Here is a 13995-nt window from a genome sequence, read left to right on the forward strand (position 1 = left end):
CTGTATCCAGGCACTACGCGTTGCACCGTGCAAAGAGCAGCCCTKAGCTGTGGTATATTGACCATATACCACACCCCCTCGTGCCTTATTGCTTAATAAGGCCATGCTCATGAAAAAAATCATGGTCATCCCTCATCTTAAACAGCACAGACCTCCACTGCAGTCTATCATATTCATCTCATATTCTTTATCTGATGGTAACGCCTCATGTTCAGTATGAACATGAATTTTGTCACTTATAATAATTGAGAAGTTGAATAATAGAATTAGGTGTGTTAGTGCTGGGCTAGAACAAAACTCTGCACACCCTCTACCTCGATCTCCAAAGCCGAATGAACATTGAACTAGACTATCACTAGGACTCAATTTCTAGGGCTAGACAAAGGGAGGGGCATCCGAATTGCAGTATTCCTGCTGGGGTGTAGTCATTACGCCAATTCTGTTGCAAAACGWTTCGTCTGTTACAAAACGTTTTCCGTTAACTTCAAACGGAAAACGCAAACGGGAGTTTCTATTGGACAAATTCAGGTAGGTCCCTCGCGGTTTCGTTACGTTTGGTCTGTTTGCTTCCATTTGGTTCTTAAACCGTAACCGGTTTCCGTAATAAATACCCGTCCTCACTAAAACACTGGGAGGTGTTGTTGTTCTCAAACCGGCTAGTTGTGTTGCTTTATCGGAATGACAATGTAGGATATGTTTTAAATCAACGTTACCCTTGGCTCAAATATGCTCGTTTGATATTTTAAAGTCTACTGCATCAGGCTGGATACAACACTACTCATGGAAAATGTTGATGAATTTCGGGACGACGTCATTCCGATTAAACCCAATCCAGTACTCGAAAAATGTATTGTATTCAAAGTATACAAGAGGAGATGGTTCATTCTGTTCGTGCTGTGCTTGCTAAATTGCTCAAACTCCATAGTAAGTGGCTTTAATGATCATTTGCTGTCTCATACTTGGCTGTAATCGGTCAATAAATTCATGGTGTGATTTTGTAACTTTTTGTAGCAATGTAAAACTCTGTGACTCAGATTGCTACAACGTTACACCAATGTAATAATCTCTATTTCTCTGATTGCTACAATGTTACACCAATGTAATAATCTCTGSGGCTCAGATTRCTACAATGTTACAACAATGTAACAATCTCAATGGCTCTGATTGCTACAATGTTACACCAATGTAATAATCTCTGGGGCTCAGATTGCTACAATGTTACAACAATGTAACAATCTCTATGGCTCTGATTGCTACAATGTTACAACAATGTAGCAATCTCTATGGCTCTATTACTACATTGTTTTAAAAGGTAAATGAACTGGAGAAGCATGTGACACTGACATGTAGCCTACAGGTTACTTTTGAAAAGTCTGACCTCTTTCTATTGTTTGTGATCCTGATATAATATGGTATATTATGTGATTCCCTACTGCCACATTTGATAAATGAACTAGTGTAGCCCACAGCCATATGGCATAGCTTATAGCAACAATTTATGCTATTCTGTTCTTCTGAAATAGACTACATTTACTTCATATCATRTTTCTTTAGACCTGTCTAGAATAAATAATGTATTTATTGTGATGGTGTAGGCTATATTACATGGATTTATTAGACTTTTTAAAATGTAGATGTTCTCGAGCAGCATTATGTCCAGGAATTTCCCGAATTGGATCGGTTGTTCGTACCCCCCAGGGCAATTGAACTGATTCCAGAGCTGATCCAAAACACCGCCGGCGGAGAAGAGGTATTCGGAGTGGACTCCTAATCCCAACTCAGTAGGCGCGCTCACCACCCACCGCTTCCAAGTATATTACTCTCTAATGTTCAGTCTCTGGATAATAAAGTTGACGAGCTCAGGGCGAGGATCTTCTTCCAGAGAGACATCAGGGATTGTAACATACTTTGTTTCACGGAAACATGGCTCTCTCGGGATATACTGTCTGAGTCCATACAGCCAGTTGAGTTCTCAGTTCATTGTGCAGACAAGAATAAAGATCTCTCCGGGAAGAAGAAKGGTATATGTTTCATGATTAACTACTCAGTGTAGGCGCAACAGCGCCTCTTCAAGCTCAGGAGGCAGAAGAAATTAGCTTGGCACCTAAAACCCTCACAAACTTTTACAGATGCACAATGGAGAGCATCCTGTCRGGCTTTATCACCGCCTGGTACAGCAACTGCACCGCCTCAGGGCTCTCCAGAGGGTGGTGCGGTCTGCCMAGCGCATCACCGGGGGCAAACTACCAGCCCTCCAAGATACSTACTGCACCCGATGTCACAGGAAGTCCTTCTATTCTATTCTACTGTATCTTGGTCTATGCCGCTCCAACATTGCTCGTCCAAATATTTATATGTTCTTAATTCCATTCCTTTACTTTAGATTTGTGTGTATTGTGTGTATTGTTTTGAAATGGTTAGATATTACTTGTTAGATATTACTGCACTGTTGGAGCTAGACACACAAGCATGTCAATACACCTACACCAAAATTTGTGTTTACCCTTCACTATGAAATACAGTAGCCTAGCAGCCTATAGTGACGTTTCAGGAGTCATCATGAACCCCTTCAGCATATCACTCATTGAGTCAAAATGCATTTGGTTCAGACTTCTACAAGGGTACTGTGAAGGTATCTGCCATATGGTGCACCCTAATATTTCAGAGAATGTAGCTAATGTACCCCTGGGGCTATTGCTTTAATAGGGGATGTGTGCCTTAGGGCAAATCACGCCTGACAATGTCAATGGAAGCCCCATCTTCCACAGGTGATAAACCCAAGACACGGATTCATTCCTTCAATTCTTCCACTCTTCACCTCTAACTGAGCAGAACAATTCACACATTTCTTTAAAAAATTATAATATTGGAATGCAAAATGTATCAGGCTTTACTCTAACTTAACTGTCCCAGAGGGCGGACATACTCGGACTCCCGAGTGGCGCAGCGGTCTAAGGCAGTGCATCTCAGTGCTAGAGGCGTTACTACAGACCCTGGTTTGAGTCCAGGCTGTAACACAACCGGCTGTGATTGGGAGTCCTATAGGGTTTGGCCGGGGTAGACCGTCATTGTCACGCCCTGACCGTAGAGAGCTTTTTATGTCTCTATTTTGGTTTGGTCAGGGTGTGATTTGGGTSGGCATTCTATGTTCATTTTCTATGTTTTGTATTTCTTTGTGTTTGGCCGGGTGTGGTTCTCAATCAGAGGCAGCTGTCTATCGTTGTCTCTGATTGAGAACCATACTTAGGTAGCTTTTTCCCACATGKTTTTTGTGGGTAGTTAATTTCTGTTTAGTGTTTTCACCTTACAGKAGTGTTTCGGTTATTCTCTTGTTTATTTTTGTGATAGTGTTCAGTTTWAATAAAACAAGCACAAACACTTATCACGCCGCGCTTTGGTCCGATGATTCCTCTTCTTCAGACGACAAATACSGTGACAGTCATAGTAAATAATAATTTGTTCTTAACTGACTTGCCTAGTTAAATAAATATATAAAAAATCCTTCTRGACTTTGTATTTTAAAGTTTAATAACTAGTTTGGTGAAGTTCCCTACCAATTTGTTAGTTATTCTTCTGCCTGTTTAGCCTGGCTAACTGGCTGAGTAAGATGGTTAACGCAACCAAAACGACGAAGCCTAACAAGGTGGGTTCAGATTCAAATAAATTAAAAGATACTCACATTTTGTTGTCTGGTATGTCTCGGCGTGGTGCATGCTCTTGCTGCCCCTGCTCGGCTCAGCTTGTGTGCGAGATGAAGGGACGGTGTCAGTAACAGTGGCTTGCCCACGGCTGGCACTGTTCCCGAGTCCATAGTGTGACCAGGTTCCCTTGGCAAATGTGTAGAATTCTTAGGACTTCCTCTCACAGGAGCCTCTGCTGGGTCTGAGTTATGGGAACCATGGATGAATTGAGGCTTTGGTCAGATCAAATGCCTTGTCTGCCTGGGCTGAGGCATGTGAAAGCTGCGCTAGCTTAACCCGGTTTTCTTCTGCTAGCTCTACACTGGCAGCAGGCGTGGCTAGCATACGGTACTGCATACGGTACTGTGACAACAGTGCCTCTGTGTTTGGCTACGGCCGACCGGGGTACTGCGTCGGCCGTTACTTGAGCTCATGTGCTCATAAAAGGCACTTAAAAACATTGTTTCTACCCCAAGTTACATTGTGTTCACGGGTGTCAAGAGTGTGTTGTCCTCCACATACGAGCTCAATAAATAGAGTCCCTTTCCCACAGTCAGACACTCGGTTGTTGAGAATGGTGAACCCCCCACATTTTGTTTTTATGCTCCTTCAGATGGCACATTGCGGGAGACTCGCTGTCTGTGTCGACCAATGGCGTGCATGCACAGTGTCACCCTRGATAATGCGAACATGTCAGAGGCCCAGGACGGCTGGCACACCCAGTATTTATTGGTTCCCAGAAAGGGAGGGACTTTGCACCCATTTTAGACCTGCGTGCTCTAAACAATAGGGTCTAAAAATTCAGAATGCTCACGAACAGCCGGTTGTTACAGGGCACCCGGGCAATTGGGTCACCTCAATTGACCTGAAGGACGCATACTTTCATGTGGCAATAATATCCGCCTCACARGAAGTTCCTGAGGTTCCATTTTGAGGCAGTATAGCCTACGAGCGTCTGGGACTCAGGAAATTGGACTACCTGGATATTTGGCTGGTGGTAGCGGAGTCGAGGGAGCAGGTGGTGTTACACACATCCATGCTAGTTTCTCATGTTCAGTCTCTGAGTTTCATAGTGAATCAAGAGAATAGCTGTTTGACTCCATCTCAGCACGTTCCGTTTCTGGGTCTCAAGATAGACTTAAACGTTCTTGTCCCAGCAGAGGCAGTCTGGTTTCCGGTTTTGCTTGGCCTGATTTTGGCTGGGTCACATATAGCATTTTCACCAGTGCCTGCGTCAATTGGGGATGATGGCTTCTATGATATCCGTGGTTTCCCCCGGGCTGTTGCTKATGCAACCTTTTCAGCGGTGGGTGATAGGCACATGGACGCATCGCTCCATCTAAATTGGTCMCTCCGGGTGGCCCCGTTATGCCAATGGGCTTTGTTGTCGCTGGGGACCCCCATGGGATGAGTTATATCCCACAAGGTGATCACGACAGACGCATCCCCTGAGGGCAGCTACATTTGGGGGTTGCTGGCATACATCAACAGACAGGGAAGGGTGCAGTYTCTAACCATCTTATCCTTGGCTCGCTCACTACTGCTGTGGAGGAGTGGGCACTTTCCCTCACTCCGGGCGACGCATCTCCCCGGGTGCCTCAATACAGGTGTGGATCTGCTATCCAGGGGTGCCCCGTTCTCTGGGATCTCCCAGATATGGGAAATGTTTAGCAAGGATGACGTAGATCTTTACGCATCATAAGAAAACGTGCGTTGTTGGCTGGTTTTCTCGATAAGGGCTCTGGGTGCTCCTTGACGYGTTTCCCCCTGTGGACCTGATTCAGCCCACGCTGGAAAGGGTGCATCTGGAGGGATTGTCGTTGATCCTTGTGGCTCCCCRTTGGCCCAAAGAACATTGGTTCACGGGGATCATTCTCCTTTTAGGCGGGGACCGGGAGTCTAAACCTATTGCACCCATTTGGGATTTGGCTTTGGTTTTGGATGTGCTCTGTGAGGCCCCCTTTGAACCAATGGAGTCATTGGATCTGAAGATCCTCTCCTACAAGACCGCCCTGCTCTTGGCTTTGGCCTCGGCCAAATGTGTTGGAGATCGCCACGTGTTATCCATTCACCCYTCTTGTATAAAGTTCGCCCTTGTTGACTCTAAGGTGACGTTGCGTCCTATTGCACCCTTTGCTGCTAAGGTCATGACTATRTCCACAGGTCTCTAGCTTTGAGCTAWWTCMCTTTTCGCCTCCTCCATTTGCTTCTGAGGAGCAGTGGAGGTTACATGCCCTGTATCCGTATGGGCGTTACGCCATGTTTACATACCCTACATTACTCATCTCATATGTATATACTGTACCTGTTCGGCCATCACTCGTTCATATATTTTTATGTACATATTCTTATTCATTCCTTCACACTTGTGTGCATAAGGTAGTTGTTGTGAAATTGTTAGGTTAGATTACTTGTTAGATATTACTGCATGGTCGGAACTAGAAGCACAAGCATTTCGCTACACTCGCATTAACATCTGCTAACCATGTGTATGTGACACATAACATTTTATTTTATTTGTACATTGAGCGGACTAGGGGTGTACGTTTGAGTGTCCAACTTTTTGTCTGTTTTGCTAATCCGGATAGTTTCAGGGGGCTTTCTAAACTGCAGCTCGGGGGCTATTTCTCTGGTCCGCTATGACAGCAAAAGGCAAGAGTTACCTAACGGTGTACGTGCCCATTTCACCAAGGGTTTGGCAACGTCTTGGGCGTTGTTTAAAGGGTTGCCTTCAGGAGATATCTGTTCTACGGCGAGTTGGGCATTACCAAAAATTTTTGTGAGGTTTTATTGCATTTCCCCCAGTGTAGCCAACAGTGTGGTTACCACTGGGGCAGGAGAGGGTCATTAAGCAGCATGCAGATTGCACAATACCCGGGTACCTCAGGTTTTCCTATCGGGTTGGAACTCTGAGTGGTCTGCCATTGGCAATTTCATTTGGTGTCCCCTGGGGTCGGCTTGGGGTGTGATTTCATGTCCCCATAGCTTTGTTGTACTGAGTTGAGTGACTGAAAGGGAACGTACAGTTATGACTATAACTACTGTTCCATGAAGGAGGGAAAGGAGGTACAACAMCTGTTCGGCCATGAACACCTGTTCGGCCAGTTCTGGGCACAGTGAAGAGCGGTCTCTGAATTGAAGGAATGAATTCATGCCTTCATATTTGCATGTTGTAGCTTAGACTTTACTTTAAATCATCTGAGGTTTTAGTGTTGTGCCCGCCATTGGTTGAGACACAACATGCTCTTGAGTAGGCTGGAATCTATTGCTCAGAGGCAGATGAAATTGAAACTTTGTCTGGATAGCCCAGCAAATGTGACACGTCACTCCCTATGCAAATGTTGGGTGTGAAACCTGACACTTCAAGTAAGCTCCACTGATTGAGAAGTAGTGGAAAGCAGACAATTGGGGCTTTCTGGCACTATAAGGTACTGGACSCTGCAACGTTCACAGAGGGCTTTGTACACCAAAATGTAAGTTGGAACCGGTCCATAACCGCTCAAAGTCTCCTATATAAGGGACAACATCTAAGAGGTTAAAGTTAGGTTAATCTTTGAAAGAGAGGGCACAGGGGTCGAACTGTATATGGTTAACATGCTGTGATTGTATAGGCCCACTGTTTATTGGGCTGGGATGGTTGGTCTCTCTTCTCAGCATAGGAATTCTACATATTCATTTTGACCAATGAATGCCAATATAAGTYATAGACTGTTCTCTCTGCTACCGCACGGCAAGCGGTACCGGAGCGCCAAGTCTAGGTCCAAGAYGCTTCTAAACAGCTTCTACCCCCAAGCCATAAGACTCCTGAACAGCTAATCAAATGGCTACCCAGACTATTTGCAAATAAGCCTATRTAAACACTTCATAGTAGCCTCTGATTTGAATAGTCCGGCCTAAAGCTGGGTCATATGCTAGTGCCTTGTGAGTCATTGCTTCTGTTTTCACGTGACTTGGAGTTCCACAAGGCAAGGCTGTGATTTACTTCCTGCTTAGTGATGTATCCTTTTATCACATGATCACATGTATACCAGTGGGTTGCGTTTGTCATGCAGTTTTGCCATATCTTCCTTGTGAAAGAGGTATTCAGTCCTTAATAGGACTTCCTGGTTAAATAAAGGTTAAATGGAATAAATCAAGCTTTACGTCTCATTGGTTGACGTCTTGATTGGACTGGAATATTAACAGATGGTGTCCTATCAGACATTTTTGTGTCACTGCATTGTAACATTGGGCAGATAGAATGATTGAGGAAATATCAGTGAAGAACATTTGTGTACAAGCAGCAAGTTGTAAATAATGTAATAACACATTTATTGTATATAATCAAATGATCCTAAAACACCCCCTCCGTTTGTGTTTGTGCTTGTGTCCTCAGTTATGGCTGACCTTTGCTCCAGTGGCAGACCATTCAGCCCAGTTCATGGGTGTCACCCTGGACCAGATCAACTGGCTGTCCATCATCTACATGGTGGTGGCCATTCCTCTCAGCTTTGGGACCACATGGATGCTGGACACCTTAGGACTCCGAATCACAGTATGTACAGTCTGGTCAAAGTAGACCACACACAGGTCTCCCTTGTAAAAGAGGTCTCCTGACCTCAATGGGACTTCCTGGGCAAATAAAGGTTAAATGAATAAAACAGACCAGATTCCATTAAACCTGCCTTGCCTACAGTATCATGCAGCATATGTGTTTACAAGTCTGTGCACACACTGAAAACAAACCTGTTAGGGGAGTCTGTCCAGTACTTGAAATGAAAGATACAGACTGTTCCTTTAAGATATGCATGAAATAAATATGCATGAAAGAGATATGATGAAAGAGATATGGATGAGAGGTGTAAGAGGGACATTCAGTAAAGTGTGAATGTTTGAGTTTGTCTGGAAAAATCTCAGATAGAAAGTGTGTGGGCTTTGGATATGAAGTCTGCTGTCAGTGATAGAGGAAGCTGCCCACATGCAGATGGCACTCTGATKTTTTTACTAAATCGTGCCCATTGTGACATTTTGCCTTTCTGACTGTTCTATAGCTTGTGCTGGGTTCCTGGCTCAACATGTTGGGAGCTGTGCTGCGTTACGTRGGCATCATGAGGAGCCTACCAAGTGCAGCCAATTTCCCCGTGGTGATGGGGGGSCAAACCCTGTGTGCCCTGGCCCAGCCCCTGGTTATCTTCACTCCCACCAAGCTGGCAGCCCTCTGGTTCCCAGAGCACCAGCGGGCCACCGCCAATATGATAGCCTCCATGTGTGAGTGAGCTATGGTTGCTGTCCTGTCCACCACAGATTTTCCCATCAGTTACTCTGTTAAAACTACCTGTGTCAAGTCAGCATTATTGGTTTAGGCACCACTTGCCATATATGTTTTGAATTGCCAACTGCTCCTCTTTCTGTCAGCTTTCTGTCAGCTTTTCAGTCAGCTTTTCAGTCAGCTTTTCAGTCAGCTTTTCAGTCAGCCTCAGTCAGCTTTTCAGTCAGCTTTTCAGTCAGCTTTTCTGTCAGCTCTTCAGTCAGCCTCAGTCAGCTTTTCAGTCAGCTTTTCAGTCACAGGAACTGAGATCCCCTAAAAAGTAGGAAGAGAAAGTCCAAAATGTCTGTTCGTTTAAGCTCCAAACAAAGGACAATATCATGGCGGCCTATTTTACATTTTTCGGTTGTGTTTCTCTATTTCTCCTTTCAGCAAATCCCCTTGGGATTCTCATTGCTAGCATCTTTTCCCCTATGATTGTGGGGACTACCAACAACATCGCTTTAATGGTGAGTTAAGGAAGAAATAGTAAAACAGATTGTCTTGACTTTAGATTGCATATATATTTATCACTGCATTAATACTTTTTCCACGTTCACTGATCTTCCCAGCTGTTCATATATGCTGTACCAGCAGCCATTATCTGTCTCCTAGCAACAGTGGGGATCCGTGATAGTGCCCCCCCAACGCCCCCCTCAGCCAGTGCCGAAAGCTCCAATTCAGAGCCCTTCCTGGAGGGAATCAAGCTGGTGAGGAGTTATACACACAAAGAATGACAATACTGTACTAATAATATTTGTAGTCCCCATCAACATTTAATTCACTCCTGATGGTACTGAGGTTCAGRCTCATTATACTTCATTTGAGGGGGTAGCAGCATCCATATTGCATTGTATGTTTGGTATTTATTAGCAGATACTCTTCCTTTCTTACTCTCTGTCCAGCAAAATGAAGKCAGTTATACATTTTTAAAAACATTACAAAACATTAACAACAGATTTCACAACACATTAAGTGTTTGCCCTTAGGCCCCTACTCTATTACMACATATCTACAACACAAAATCCATGTGTACGTGTGTGTATAGTGTGTATGTTATCGTGTGTGTCTGTTGCTTCCCAGTCCCCGCTGTTCCATAAGGTGTATTTCTATCTGTTTTTTAAATCAAATGTTACTACTTGCATGAGTTACTTGATGTGGAATAGAGTTCCATGTAGTCATGGCTCTATGTAGTACTGTGCGCCTCCCATAGTCTGTTCTGGATTTGGGACTGTGAAGAGGAATGTCTTGTCGGGGTATGCATGGGTGTCCGAGCTGTGTGCAAGTAGTTCAAACAGACACATCGGTACATTCAACATGTCAATACCTCTCACAAATACAAGTAGTGATGAAGTCAATCTCTCCTCCACTTTGAGCCAGGAGAGATTGACATTCATATTATTAATGTTAGCTCTCTGTGTACATCCGAGGGCCCGCCGTGCTGCCCTGTTCTGAGCCAATTGCAAAAAGGTCCCTCTTTGTGGCACCTGACCACACTTTTTWAATKTTTCTATTTCACCTTTATTTAACCAGGTAGGCAAGTTGAGAACAAGTTCTCATTTACAACTGCGACCTGRCCAAGATAAAGCAAAGCAGTTCGACACATACAACAACACAGTTACACATGGAGTAAAACAAACATTCAATAATACAGTAGAAAAATAAGTCTATATACAATGTGAGCAAATGAGGTGAGATAAGGGAGGTAAAGGCAAAAAAAAAGGCCATGGTGGCGAAGTAAATACAATATAGCAAGTAAAACACTGGAATGGTAGATTTGCAGTGGAAGAATGTGCAAAGTAGAGATAGAAATAATGGGGTGCAAAGGAGCAAATTAAAAAAGAATACAGTAGGGGGAGAGGTAGTTGTTTGGGCTAAATTATAGATGGGCTTTGTACAGGTGCAGTAATCTGTGAGCTGCTCTGACAACTGTGCTTAAAGCTAGTGAGGCAGATAAGTGTTTCCAGTTTCAGAGATTTTTGTAGTTCGTTCCAGTCATTGGCAGCAGAGAACTGGAAGGAGAGGCGGGCAAAGGAAGAATTGGTTTTGGGGTGACTAGAGAAGATATACCTGCTGGAGCGCGTGCTACAGGTGGGTGCTGCTATGGTGACCAGCGAGCTGAGATAAGGGGGGACTTTACCTAGCAGGGTCTTGTAGATGACCTGGAGCCAGTGGGTTTGGCGACGATTATGAAGCGAGGGCCAGCCAACGAGAGCGTACAGGTCGCAGTGATGGTAGTATATGGAGCTTTGGTGACAACAGATGGCACTGTGATAGACTGCATGCAATTTATTGAGTAGGGTATTGGAGGCTATTTTGTAAATGACATCGCTGAAGTCGAGGATCGGTAGGATGGTCAGTTTTACAAGGGTATGTTTGGCAGCATAAGTGAAGGATGCTTTGTTTTGCGAAATAGGAAGCCAATTCTAGTTTAACTTTGGATTGGAGATGTTTTGATGTGAGTCTGGAAGGAGAGTTTACAGTCTAACCAGACACCTAGGTATTTGTAGTTGTCCACATATTCTAAGTCAGAACCGTCCAGAGTAGTGATGTTGGACGGGCGGGCAGGTGCGGGCAGCGATCGGTTGAAGAGCATGCATTTAGTTTTACTTGTATTTAAGAGCAATTGTAGGCCACGGAAGGAGAGTTGTATGGCATTGAAGCTCGTCTGGAGGTTTTGTTAACACAGTGTCCAAAGAAGGGCCAGAAGTATACAGAATGGTGTCGTCTGCGTAGAGGTGGATCAGAGACTCACCAGCAGCAAGAGCGACATCATTGATGTATACAGAGAAGAGAGTCGGTCCAAGAATTGAACCCTGTGGCACCCCCATAGAGACTGCCAGAGGCCCGGACAACGGCCTCCGATTTGACACACTGAACTCGATCAGAGAAGTAGTTGGTGAACCAGGCGAGGCAATCATTTGAGAAACCAAGGCTATCGAGTCTGCCGATGAGGATGTGGTGATTGACAGAGTCGAAAGCCTTGGCCAGGTCAATGAATACGCTTGCACAGTATTGTTTCTTATCGATGGCGGTTAAGATATCGTTTAGGACCTTCAGCGTGGCTTAGGTGCACCCATGACCAGCTCTGAAACCAGATTGCATAGCGGAGAAGGTATGGTGGGATTCGAAATGGTCGGTAATCTGTTTGTTGACTTGGCTTTCGAAGACCTTAGAAARGCAGGGTAGGATAGATATARGTCTGTAGYAGTTTGGGTCAAGAGTGTCCCCCCCTTTGAAGAGGGGGATGACTGCAGCTGCTTTCCAATCTTTGGGAATCTCAGACGACACGAAAGAGAGGTTGAACAGGCTAGTAATAGGGGTTGCAACAATTTCGGCAGATAATTTTAGGAAGAAAGGGTCCAGATTGTCTAGCCCGGCTGATTTGTAGGGGTCCAGATTTTGCAGCTCTTTYAGAACATCAGCTGACTGGATTTGGGAGAAGGAGAAATGGGGAAGGCTTGGGCGAGTTGCTGTGGGGGGTGCAGTGCTGTTGACCGGGTAGGGGTAGCCAGGTGGAAAGCATGGCCAGCCGTGGACAGCCGTAGAAGGCATGGCCAGCCGTAGAAAAATGCTTATTGAAATTCTCAATTATAGTGGATTTATCGATGGTGACAGTGTTTCCTATCCTCAGTGCAGGACTGAACAGTAGTAGTCCAGGTGCAACAAAACTAGGGCCTGTAGGGCCTGCCTTGTTGATAGTGCTGTTWAGAAGGCAGAGCAGCGCTTTATTATGGACAGACTTCTCCCCATCTTAGCTTTTGTTGTATCAATATGTTTTGACCATAACAGTCACCTCAACTTGCTCAATTTCCACATTATTTATTACAACATTTAGTTGAGGTTTAGGGTTTAKTGAATGACTTTTCCCAAAAACAATGCTTTTAGTTTTTGAAATATTTAGGAATAACTTATTCCTTGCCACCCATTCTGAAACTAACTGTAACTCTTTGTTAAGTGTTGCAGTCATTTCAGTCTCTGTTGTAGCTGATGTGTATAGTGTTGAGTCATCTGCATACATAGACACACTGGCTTTACTCATGTCGTTAGTAAAATTGAAAAAAGTAAGGGGCCTAGACAGCTGCCCTGGGGAAATTCTGATTCTACCTGGATTATGTTTGAGAGGCTTCCATTAAAGAACACCCTCTGTGTTCTGTTAGACAAGTAACTCTTTATCCACAATATAGCAGGGGGTGTAAAGCCAAAATGCATACGTTCTTCCAGCAGAAGACTATGATCGATAATGTCAAAAGCTGTACTGAAGTCTAACAAATCAGCCCCCACAATCTTTTATCATCAATTTCTCTCAGCCAATCATCAGTCATTTGTGTAAGTGCTGTGCTTGTTGAATGTTCTTTCCTATAAGCGTGCTGAAAGTCTTTTGTCAATTTGTTTAGGGTAAAATAGCATTGTATCTAGTCAAACACAATTTTTACTAAGTGTTGGTAACGGGCTGATTGGTCGGCTACTTGAGCCAGTAAAGGGGGCTTTACTATTCTTAGGTAGCGGAATTACTTTTGCTTCCCTCTAGGCCTGAGGGCACACACTTTCTAGTAAGCTTAAATTGAAGAAAATATTGTCCGCTATTATCCTCAGTAATTTTCCATCCAAGTTGTCAGACCCCGATGGCTTGTCATTGTTCATAGACAACAATACTTTTTTCACCTCTTCCAACCTCACTTTTACGGAATTCAAAATTACAGTGCTTGTCTTTCATAATTTGGTCAAATATATTTGGATGTGTAGTGTCAGCATTTGTTGCTTGCATGTCATGCCTAAGATTGCTAATCGTGTCAATGAAAAAATCATTATCAGTGGGGTTTGTGATGAATGAGCCATCTGATTCAATGAATGATGGAACTGAGTTTGCATTTTTGCACAAAATTTCATTTAAGGTGCTCCAAAGCATTTTACTATCATTCATTATGTCATTTATATTTGTTTCATAGTGTAKTTTCTTCTTCTTTTTATTCAGTTTAGTCACAAGATTTCTCAATTTGCAGTAGGTTTGCCAATYGGTTGTGCAGCCAG

At 44.0% G+C, this 13995-nt stretch overlaps 1 protein-coding gene across 1 annotated transcript in view; it reads left to right on the forward strand.

Moving 5' to 3' along the window:
* Nucleotides 1-634: 634 nt before the first annotated feature.
* LOC111967539 (solute carrier family 49 member A3) overlaps nt 635-13995 on the forward strand; it is a 31124-nt gene continuing 17763 nt past the window's right edge. Inside the window, exons 1-5 of the mRNA XM_023992633.2 lie at nt 635-924; nt 8056-8214; nt 8711-8927; nt 9358-9434; nt 9537-9674. Of these exons, the coding sequence (XP_023848401.1) occupies nt 781-924; nt 8056-8214; nt 8711-8927; nt 9358-9434; nt 9537-9674 (735 nt within the window). The 5' untranslated portion in view covers nt 635-780. The remainder of the gene's footprint in view (nt 925-8055; nt 8215-8710; nt 8928-9357; nt 9435-9536; nt 9675-13995) is intronic.

The sequence above is a fragment of the Salvelinus sp. IW2-2015 genome, linkage group LG8, assembly GCF_002910315.2.
Source record: "Salvelinus sp. IW2-2015 linkage group LG8, ASM291031v2, whole genome shotgun sequence".
NCBI lineage: Eukaryota > Metazoa > Chordata > Actinopteri > Salmoniformes > Salmonidae > Salvelinus > Salvelinus sp. IW2-2015.